At 37.2% G+C, this 12,061-nt stretch overlaps 1 protein-coding gene across 10 annotated transcripts in view; it reads right to left on the bottom strand.

The window, feature by feature from the left end:
* ctrip (E3 ubiquitin-protein ligase ctrip) overlaps positions 1-12,061 on the bottom strand; it is a 131,858-nt gene that overhangs the window by 13,181 nt on the left and 106,616 nt on the right. For 7 of the 10 annotated variants that reach the window (XM_083129984.1, XM_083129990.1, XM_083129987.1 and 4 more), the window contains 6 exons: positions 7,974-8,174; positions 5,525-5,730; positions 4,554-4,675; positions 2,869-3,053; positions 1,281-1,390; positions 261-513 (listed from right to left, as the gene is read on the bottom strand). In XM_083129984.1, the coding sequence (XP_082986110.1) occupies positions 261-513; positions 1,281-1,390; positions 2,869-3,053; positions 4,554-4,675; positions 5,525-5,730; positions 7,974-8,174 (1,077 nt within the window). The remainder of the gene's footprint in view (positions 1-260; positions 514-1,280; positions 1,391-2,868; positions 3,054-4,553; positions 4,676-5,524; positions 5,731-7,973; positions 8,175-12,061) is intronic. The other 3 variants (XM_083129992.1, XM_083129991.1, XM_083129989.1) reach the window with 1 other exon arrangement.

Here is a 12,061-nt window from a genome sequence, read left to right on the forward strand (position 1 = left end):
CAAGTGGAAGGTGGCAGAGGCCACCAAAATTATTAGAACATTTTCAAGTAAGTTTTGCGGATATATATTTAGTAAGTCGCTTACGTCTTATACAAGATTAAGTTGAATAACTCAGCCAAAATAAGAACATATCAAAGAAAGGGAAGTAAGATCATTCAACTGTAACCGTAACACAGCCATTTATCAAAACATTTTGTAATGTTATGCAACACATGTTACTCACGAGATATAACGAAACATTAATTTTTAAATTCACTTACTTCATTTTCATATTGCACTTCGAGAAGAGCACGCGACGATGCCACATCCTGAATCACTTGTTCCGCCTGCTTCAGGATGTCATCTCTGGAGATCGTGCGTTTCCGTCTGTCTAGCCGTGGGGTGACCCTCTCTTGACTATCTGAACTGGTCAACTCTGGAGTGGAATCAAGTAATCGTTGCAGGGCACGGTCTCGGTCGAATGAAGTAACGTAAAAAAGTAATTGCCTAGTTTCAAAAGGGAACAGGAAAGGGCTGGAAAGAAAGGTAAATTATATTAATTCCTCAAGTTCATTAATAAACAATACAAACTGCAATCGCATGAATAACATTCAATATAAAATTGTCTGCAATTTAATTTTAGACCGAAACAATGCCACAGAAGTGCTATGGCAGGTTTATTCATTACAAATATAATTTGGTAGAGAGTTTTTTTTTCTTTGTAACATTTTAACGCTGCTTGAGTTGTCCAAATGTTTCAGTCCTAGTCAAAATCAAGGTTTCCACTCAGTAAAACACATTTTCAGACTTTTTATAAAATACATTTAATGACCATTTTATAATGGTATTAAATTACTTTGGTTACAGTACAGCAAGGTAAAGGAAGGGCTTCAATTTGAAGAAACCCAATCTTTTTTAAGTACTTTTTTTTTAAAAAAAAATAAAAGCACTGTTGTATCAATTTAGGACTTACAATTATATTAAAAATTCATAAAACATATTTAATACTTCTGGTCTTCTCCAGGTTTTTCAGATCTTGAAAATTAAATAGCTTATTAGTAACAGTACACAGAGGATTTGAACATAAAACCCGCCAAGCCAAATATTGCATCCTCAAAATTCTATTTGCATATTACACACATGCACACACACACACACACACTGAAATGGTTTATGGCAAGCAGAGAATTGGCAATAACTCATTGAAAAGTTAGTGAAAAATTGTGGCTTCTCGTTTGATCCTACAATCCAGACACTCCAGAGCTCTGTTAACATTGTATGAAGAAAAAAACATTACATACCAAACAGTTGCAATCTGTTGAAGCCACGAGGGTAAGTTTCCTGTCATTATTACTAAAGGATCCTGTAGCTGACGACTAGCTTTGGCAGCTACTTTGCTGTTCACAAATTCCTGGAAAAGACCATGCCACGTTAAAAGAAAATACTGTTTACTATAACAATTCGAGCATATAAATAAGGTTTTCCAGACACATGTATACAAAGTTTACAAAATTGATATCACAACCAAAGAAAGGTACAATGGAATGGTTTCAAATCGCAGCTCCTGAAGATAATGATATCCAAATACAGAAGAGAATCAATGCCATTGTTTAATGTTTATTAAAAATGTTGATAGTTTCATAACCAATGAAAACTAAAAGAGGACTTCGTTTGGGGAATAGAAGACATGGTTGATAATAATTAGATGTGCGTGAGTCGCTAACTTTTTTCACGAAACTTATTTGTAGAAATTCTATTAATTTCAGTGGCCTCAGCCACCAGCAGTGAAACCGTAAGTTCCCAATAGGATGGTTGCAGAGGCCACAGAAATTAATAGAATTTCTACAAATAAGTTTCGCGGAAAAAGATAGTGACTCGCTTAAGTCTACTTATAAAAGAGGACATTAAGAAAAACATAAAGTTAAGATGCTATTGGTAAGCAAAATTATGTGTAATATTTTGTATGTACAATATTCTGAATGAGGTAAACCACAGCATAATGACATTTTACATTCGTAATTTTTATACAACCACCAGATACTGGTCCATTTCAATCCTTCAGAAATACATTTTTACTAATGTACTTAAGAAGTATATTTATTGTGGTTGCTTTAGTTATAAAGTATATATGGTTTAAGGACCGGAATCTTCTTAAAGTGGATTTTTCAAAGTACACTGCTACTTAGATAAAGTGGCACATTATCCAACTGTTCAACCCTATATGTGCCACTTTATGTAAACAGGAATGTGCATACATTATTTGTTAACCAAGTGTTCAATAAATATCCTTAAAAATATGACCCCTTAATTTAATATAAATAGTGGGGAAAAAAAGGGGAAAATTGTCCTTGTGCGATTACACCATTGTATGTGTGGAGCTAGAATTTCAACACACATTCTCAATACCTACCACAGGATCCGTAATTTTTGTGTGTTCTCTGCTACTTTGGGCTATTTACAACAATGAAGATGAATGATGATCGGATGAAACAGATGAAGGGACAAAAACAAATGCTTAAACAAGACAGAGAACACAAAACCACACACGGAATTTTATTACTGTGCATCCAAGATTGACTTTTAAGTCATTTCATAAAAAGCCAGAATCTCAGAGGAAAAAGTAGTGGCCACCAAGCCAGACAAGGAAATTCACAATTTTTAACAGTGATAGCAATACAGTGGAACCCCGATTTGACATTTTTCATTATACATTCAATCTTTTTGGTCCCAACATAGCAAAATGTATTAAAATTTTCCTCGATTTTTACATTTTCCCGCATTTTAAGCTTTTTCAGCTTGGTTCCCTGAAAAATGTAAAATCAAGGTTCCGCTGTACATTCGTGTAGAAAACCCCAACCCAATCTTTCCTGAAGGTTAACGTGAACTTACCTGCTGATTCAAGAGAGGGGCATATTCAGACACTGAGTACAGTGATCCCCAATATCTGTTGAGGGCATGCAACACCCGCAGGAGGCAGAGGACTTCTAGGCATGCATCCTGTATAGTCACAGTCTCAGGAAGCTGTGTTTTCAGGAAAGGCTCAAGTGGAGAATGTGGAGGCGGTATGACCCCATCTGAAATGAGCATACTCTTTCACAAACAAAAATAAAGTACAAAATTAAATACTACAATGAATAATATTTTAAAAATTACTGCATATAGACGAATGTATAAAAGTATTATAACTAGGGGTCAGAAGTTGTTGAGTGTTACAAAAATGTTAAAAGATGACCCATACAGTTAATTTAGAAATTAAAATGTAAGCTTCAATTTTTCTAAATCTTTCGCAGAATTTGAAAATGCGTAGTTTACTAGTTTACAGAATATTTACACCCTGTTACAAGTGTCCCTTCTGTAACAGTCTCATTTAGAGTGTAAATTCTCTCGTACATTGTCTTTCTAATGTAACACAAACTCTTATGCTTCAGATTCATGGGCCACACAGTGTTTTGTGTAGGTTTTTTATTTAATCATCATTGTACAGTTCGTTTGTTGTTTGCAAAAGTATGTGATAATTACAAAATAAGCAATTTCCATTTCCTTAAATCTCTACGTTTTAAAAAAGCTCATGCCCATCACTAATGGTAGAAATATATTGAGCATTATTGTAGGTAATTAATTATCAGCACATTATTCACATCATAACAGATCAAAATATATTTACTGTATTGATTGATTGATTGATTTGCTTTGCTTTTTGTGCCACTTTTTGGCTAATTTCCAAAGATGGGGATGAGTGATGACATGATTAATGGACACACACAAACATCCATGCCCAGGCTGGAATTCAAACTCGGGACCCCTGGCATTGTAGCGTGATGTGCTAACCACTCTGCCACGGGGGCTGGCTATCTTTACTGTAACAAGAATCTCTGAAACAACAGACATGGAATTACACTCATTGACCCAAAGAATTATTAGCGAACATACTTCTCATTGTTAATAAACCTCTACATGGGCACCCTGAGTGGCTTTTACAAAATCAAGTCTATTGATGAATTCACTCCATGTGTTGCAGATTATATCCATGGTGATTGATGCCACAGCCTCCTCGGTCCTGGACTTCAATTCCACCAAATCCATAAATTCTTTTGCTGTAGACAACGTCCTTCACGTAACCCCACTCCACATAAAAGCTGAACAGTTACAGAAGATTATGTTTCCCACAACCACAACACCCACTTTTCCTACACAGTCATTTTCAGTGTTTCTTGCCACAATGCATGATGGTACAGTGTGTTGCCAAGATTTTATTTTAGATGTTCTTCATGTTAATACTAACGACCTCCACTCTACTTGCATAGAAAGGTTTTTATGGACAACTTTTTTGGGGCGAAAAATATCTGGACACGCTGTATTTTTGGGAGGATCTTGAAGACAGTGATGAATATAAAACCAGTCGGTTTTCCTTCAATGAGTACCAAAAGCATGGTTTTTATATGCATTTTTTTGTCCCTTGCTTGCTCTATTTTTTTTATTGCATTTTCGATCATGTTTGCGATTTCTTATTTGCATTTAGCTTAATTCAGTGCAACCAAACTACAGGTTATAAAGGTTTAAAAATGAAATCTTACCAGTCCATAATTCATCTCCTTTCCTCCTAGGACTATTTTTACTGCTTGTTCCTTTGCCTTTCCTTCCACTGGAACTAGACCCTGATCTACTACTCTGACTTGGTTCATCCTCAGGAACTGGCCTACAATATAAGAATATGACAAAGTTATAAAAAGCTACAGTAGTGGTGTACTGAGTATAGTATTAGATTTAATCTACAGGGGAAAAAAAGAAGTTATTTTATTAAAATTGATACGGTTGCATCAACATTACATGCTATTTGCACCCATCTTAAGATATGGGGAATACATAAATATGTATAGTGCGAGACAAACTAACGACTTCGCAATTGTTAAACAGACAACAACATAAATTCCAGTGTCCATCAAGTTCATTCGTAAAGGATCTAAATTAATTATTGTAATAAGATTAATAAAAGTCGAAGTACTTGCATATGGTATTTTCTTCTGTTGTTGTTCAGCTGTCAACAGGATGAAGAAAATACTGTATGTAAGTGTTCCAAGTATGGTTTTCATGTTTCTGAACACTTCTTCTTTGCCAATTGTTGCAGTTTGTATTTGTGCGCAGTCTAGACAATTGTTCAGTGTTCGGGATACTTATATTCAGTTTTCTTATTTCTTGAAATAACTTTATTGGCATCTGATGCTTGTCCCCAATGAATAATCAGAATTTCTGCATCAGTTCAATACTGGAATACCCCCTTTTTGTTTTGTTTTAATATATCTACAATTTCATCCAGGGCCACACTTTTAGCATATTTTCTAATGTATGACAATGTGGAATATGAAATTTCTGTAAATATAGTGTCAAGATGGTACAGTTGGCAACACTGGTTATTGGTAACACTTGTCATATTGGTTCGTCTAGTTTATAGGTTGATAGCCAAAGATGTGGAACGTATTTTTACATACATATTTTACAGCAATAGGTCTTCATATTTAAATTTAGTACATTCTAAAGCCTTCCTTACCTGTAATAAATAGTATGGGTTTGTACCCAAATGCCTGCATTTCCTAATGGCGCTTCATTGTCCGTATCTGTTTCTGATTGATCATTGCCACTGTTGCTATACTGACGCACTGCCTGGTACACTGTCATGTTGTAGGGTAATACTTGGTCCCCGATCAAGAAATGCAGCTTATGTCTTGCTGCTCCCTGGCTTATGACAACTGCAGCCTGGAACGAAGGGGTCACCATCAGATCATTGGAAGAAAGAAAGAAAACAACAACCTACCAAAGCTTTGCAATTGTTCATGCAAGTACAGTATTTATCTTAAAAAATCTACTTAAGACAAGATAATCTGGATGGCTACTCTTTGACCCAGATAAATTTCAAGCATAAATTCAGGTTTTGAAGGTGAAGGAAAAAAGTAATTGTATCACTTTGTATTAAAACTTTACACTAAATATGTGCAAATAATTTCTTATATGTATAAGTGAATAATTTACAGACCCTCTTCAGAGACATCGAAAAACAAATAATTAACATAAGAGAAAATGATGATCGACGAGTCTTTCCCTTGGAACTCTAAAAAAAAAAGATGATCTCTCCTTACCATTAGTTGATAATTAATTGTAAAGTGTTAATACTGATCATCAGTTTTAAAGTTTAAAAAGGTTATCAACATTTGCTTTGAAATCTAGAACTAACACACTACTTTCAAGACATCATCATCCTTCGCCGTTTCCTGCCTCTGATTGGGTTGGCATAGAAGTCAAGCCTCTCCATTTCTTCCAGGTCTTCCACCACTCCTCTCTTTCCATGGTCTTCTCCCAACACTCTCCACTATCTGCTCTTTCCACTATCTTGGTCTCCCCCCTTGGCCTTATTCCCACTCCTTGTGCATGGTAAGCTCTTACTGGTAGTCTTTCTTCATCGATCTTCTTCATGTGTCCGAACCACCTCATCTGTGCCTGATCTTATCTTGTCCTGAAGCTTCACCACACACACTGTCTGTCGGATCTCCTCATTCCTTATTCTATCCCTCCTAGTCTTCCCCAATATACTCCTTAAAAAGTTCTCATCTCTACTGCCTGCATCTTTATTTTGTCTCTCTCTGTCATTGTCCAAGTCTTTGCTCCATACATAATTATTGGCACATAGTATGTGTTGTATATTACCTTCTTGCATTTCATAGGTACATCTCTGTTCCATATTAATCTTCCAACACATTGATATAGTCCACCACCCACTTGTCCTCTTCTGTTTACCTCCTCATCTATTCTTCCACTTCTTTTAATTATCCTTCCTAGATATTTGAAGCTCTCCACTACCCTCAACTCTTCCATGTCCACCTCTATTCTTGGTTCCTTTCTGGCCCTGTTCCTTGTTCTTGTTATTAGCACCTCGCTCTTTTCTGCACTGAATTTCATTCCTGCTCTTCTGATTTCCTCATTCCAACTATCAACCTGTCTCTGTACTATTTCTTTCCTGTTCCCCCATATTACTGTCATCAGCAAACAACAGGCACTTCATCTCTTCCTCTCCTATATTCTTCCCCACCTCTTCGTTAATTGCATCTATTGTAATTATGAAGAGCAGTGGGAAAAGAGCACTTCCCTGTTTTAGTCCATTACTTATACTGAACCACTTCCTTCTTCCCACTGGTGTCTTCACACAGCTCTGGTTGGCCTTGTATGTGCTCTGCACTCCACACACTATCTCTTCCTCGACTCCTTTCTCTCTTAGAGCCTTCCAAATCTTTGTTCTGTCCATGCTATCGTATGCCTTTTCTATATATAGGAATGCCATAATCAAACCATTTCCATACTCGTAGTGCCTTTCCTGCAGTTGCCTTATGGTGAATATCAGGTCTACTGTTGATCTGCCTCTTCTAAATCCATACTGTTCCTCTCTCATGTTCAGCTCTGTTACTTCCCTTATTCTTTTCTCTAATATTTTCTCATACACCTTTGCTGAGTGGCACATTAGTGTTATTCCTCTGTAGTTCTTACATTCCTTTCTGTCACCCTTCTTGAATATGGGAACTATTAGTCCCTTTGTCCAATCTCTTGGCACTTCTCTCCCTTGCCACACTGTTTTCAACACTTGTACAGCCACTGCACACTAATCACTCCTGCTCCTATTATAATTCACACTGGCATTTCATCTACTCCAGGTGCTCTACCTCTCCTTCATTCTCTTCAGAGCTTCCTCCACTTCTTTCCATGTGAGATTCACTTTTTCTTTCCTGTTTTCTTTTTTCCTTCGCTTTTTCATGTTCATTTCCTTTTTTCACGTTCAGCAATTTCTCGAAATGATTTCTCCACTTTCAAGACGACATGTAATAAATGCATAAATTGTTAAGGAACGAATAAATAGTCATTCCCTCCTCCCCTCTTTTCTTGTCATCTAAATGAACTGACCACTGCCTCTAGACTACAAATAATAATAAAAACAGAATGAAATGTGTCATTACTCTAATTACCAGTGTGTCATCTATATCTTCTTCACTGTTATCATCATCTGAGTCTCCTGAGTCTTTATCTCTCAGTCTTCCATATCCTCGGACTACTAAGTATCGCTCAATTGCTTGCACCAGAGCCAGGGGATCTATCTTCACTGTTCCGCCTTTCCACTGCTTCAGATTTGTGCAATCTGGGTGACGTTGTAAGTTACACTGCAATATGATTTAATTATTTTAGTTACATGTAAACAATTGTAATTTAATCATTTCAACACAAACATTTGCCACATAGTAAAAAGAGATTAAAAATAATTTTAATACAAATTTTTTTCCTTATTTTAAATCACAAAATATTAAATATTATTTCTAACATAACTACATGAATATTAGACTTCGACATACAACCTTCACAGATTTAAGTTTATAATATTCTAATTCTAGAATGCAATTGGGACTTCCCAATGATATAGTGGCAAAGCTGTAGCCTTGTAATAAAATCCCTGGTGGAGGCACACTCCACAGTGGTTTGGATTCCACTTTAAACTCCATGTGCAATTCCAATTATTAGCCTCTTGGGTATAAAGTGGACTTACCAACATTAGAGTGCCATTGGAGTTCAATTTCAACATTCTTTTTAAAAAATATATAGCTGGTTTGGATGTATGTGCAGCTCAGCATTGTATATACCCTGCACTGGAACATTACGTATCATTTACAATAAAATATAGTGTATAAACCTTTGAACACAAACAAATTAAACTGTGCAATTGTAGTTGAAAAACATGTTATTGACTAATTCCTTGGATGACTAACTCCAATTCTCTAAACAGCATCTAAAAACTGCAACTACTTAGTGACTTTTAGCCCCTTTGTGACTGAACTTTGTTTATTACAATACAAGTATGTGCACACATTCGAGCCACAGTGGTCTAATCGGTAGGGTGTCTGCCACATGGGAGACCTGGCTCAATTCCCAGGATGAGTGATCTAAAATTTAAATCTTGGGGGCACTTGGCCTTAAATACAGTATTTACGCGAGTATAATGCACGTGCATGTATAATGCGCACCCTCGTTTTTAATGGGGGAAAAAAAAAAAAAAAAAAAAAAAAAAAAAAAAAAAAAAAAAAAAAAAAAAAAAAAATCTTATATAATGCACCAAAAAATATGATTTTTGCACTCGTTTTATTCGCACTCATTCCCTTCACTAGCACTCTACCGCTCGCAAGTGGGTCTGATCTACAAATAGACACCACCACACCACGCTTGAGTGGCATCCAATAGCACTTGACCTCTGCCCTCCCCTCCCCCCAAGCACGCCAATGTTACCCCGCACCCGACAGCCGCTACCCAACGTGCAAGGCTTGTTTTGCCATTGTGATTTCGCTTGCTCGTGGATACACGAGAAGAGAAGATCCAATACGCTTGGATGTTATTTTAAATCGACCTTGACTTGTTTCCTTGTCCTAGTGGCTACTGAGGAGAGTCCGAAATGACTGCTGGACTTGCAGTCTTCGTCAATGTGTATGGCATGTGTATTTTCATCGATAAAAACACCACCTTGAGAAATGAGAGATAAAATCGCTGGAATATTAAAAAACAAAAAAAGAAGAAGACGACGACGTGTGGCACCTGGAAGTGGTCCATTTGTCCAGCTCTGATCTAGAGTTCAGCAGGTTCACGCGAGAGAGCAACTCTTGGCCTTGTAGCAGACAACTTCAGGTAGCCACTTTCATTCAAACGGTGTTCTTTGTTACCTGTAACACTTCATAAAAATAAAAAAACTGTTAGAGATAATCTAAGCCACGTAGACCAACTAAAGATCGTGAACCCACTTAATGCGTTGTTATCCAGGTTTCCGCAAAAGTTTACTACGATCTTACGTGCATCATAACTCCAGTTTCCCAGTTCATACGTTTTCCTAACTGTGCCGATGTCATAATGTTTGCCAAAAAAGTGTTTACTTGGCTGAGTGCCTTCTCCCTCCCTTCCTGTTAGCAAACGGGGGGGGGGGGGGGGGGGGCTGATTATAGGCGAGGGTGGAAGTGGACCGCTCTTCCTTTCCTTTGACGTCTAAAATGGGGCAACCAGTTCTGGATACATTCTTGAAAATGAACAAAAACCATACGACAATTTTTTTTTTACAAAAAGTTACCTACCCCCTTTCCCAGCTCATTCTCCGCCACTGGTGTGCACGGCAATGTGATAATTGCAGAATTCAGGTCCTATTTTTTTTTTTTTTTTTTTAATGCTGTTGTGCATAGGAAATATTGCCTGTATTATTGTCTGTTGCATGTTAAAACGTAAAGCAAAGGTTATTTCTTTCTTCTTCCCACTGCTGATAAAAGTTCCATCTTTGAGAGTTGCGTTATCTTTGAAATGCTGAGGATTTTTTCTTCGACCATCTGTTGCTCGAACTTTCATTTTGTTTTGTGCCTCTTGGCTAAGTTGCGAAGATGGGGATGAGTGATGAAATTGATGAATGGACATTCACAAACAATCAAGCCCGAGCAGGATTCAAACCCGGGACCCTTGGACCAGCGAGAAGGAAAAAGTCATTGTTTTGAATCTCGCAAAGCTGTTTTGTGTGAAGATAACAAAATTCGATCTCCACAAAGAAAAACAAGAGTTAAAACAACTTCGTGTTCTGCACCTTCTGATAAGCAAAACTGTAAATTTCATTTTGCATCTGACACAAGAATAAACTTCCTGAACACTCAGAGCAGTGTTGGAAGGAAATGCACACAATATAATTGCCACTTTTCTTCAGAACCATTCAAGTGCAAACAAGCAAGTAAGCCAAAGAAAGAAAAAAAAAAAGAAAGAATGAATGAAGAATGGACATTGAGTCTGATTTAAAGAAGCATTATTCAAGGGAAAAACATTTGGAGGAGCGGGTGTTTGACATTGAGAATACTCTTAAATCCAACATTAAATCGTCTATTAACGTGCAAGTGAATAACCATCTCCCATTTTGATATCTGAAAATGCGCAGGTTTCATAAACTTTTTTTGAGTTCATTTTATGCTGATGGGCTAATTGGGACTAAATATACAGTTTAAAGTAAAATCCAATTCCAAACCCGAATGATTATCGAGTGCGACGCTGTTTAATGTGTCCTAGAATACGCATTGGATGCAAACAGTTTGAAAGTTGCGTTTTTCCTTTTTCAGGCTGGATTACAATGCAAGTCGAGGAAGAGTTTGGACTGCTCCCTAGAATGGGGGAGGGGGATGAATGTGAAGTTGGTTGAAGCAAAGAAAACGTGACTTTTTTATGATGTATTTTACACAGCCGAACCAGAACTAGATTTACAGCACAGTGTTTTTTTTTTGTCTGGTGCCTAGAAATGTTGTGTTCTCTCTCCCGAGTGATCTTATCTTGAGATTAATTAAGTTTTCATGTTCTCACAACATGCATCCTGTGCATAACAGGTTGTATAACTACCAGGATAAATGGTGTTACAGTCTTCTCGGAATCTGTGTGTCTGTTAAGCTGAAAATTGGTGCAAATTCCAATAACAACCCCTTTGAAATAACGACCCTTTTCCCGGGAACTGTGAAAGGTCCTTGTATCGAGAGTTGACTGTAGTTATTTCTATTTGGTAAGTTTTGACGTAATTATTTTACCTTCATATATTTGTTATTAAATAACAAAGTGCTCCCCTGTGCATAGCACCATGCCATGAAGGCGTATAGGGGGTGTGGGGGGTAACGCTCCACAGGTTGTATATTCACATTGGTTTTTCTGGTCATTTTGGCAGGGGTCGCTAGAAGATATATTCGTGACAGTTTCACTTCACAGTTCAGTTTTTTGAGAAAGCTATTTTCTGTCATTTCTCCTACTAAAAATACCGCTGATACACCTCCCGTGTGACAGGAGGTGCGTCATTGAATACCGCCAGAATACCACTATTCTTGATGTCAAAACGTTCCGATAGAAAGGGAAAAAAAAAAGTAACTCCCCTCCCCTTCGACAATCCTTGGCATGCCACTGCAACCTCGTAATTTGTATTTGCGCCTGTTGATATATACGTGATATATGCAGTGACAGTGAAAACATGCATGGCTTCACGTAATTGTTTACGATTATTTCCTGCAAA

The sequence above is a fragment of the Lepisma saccharinum genome, chromosome 10, assembly GCF_977018435.1.
Source record: "Lepisma saccharinum chromosome 10, izLepSacc3.1, whole genome shotgun sequence".
In the NCBI taxonomy this organism is placed as follows: domain Eukaryota; kingdom Metazoa; phylum Arthropoda; class Insecta; order Zygentoma; family Lepismatidae; genus Lepisma; species Lepisma saccharinum.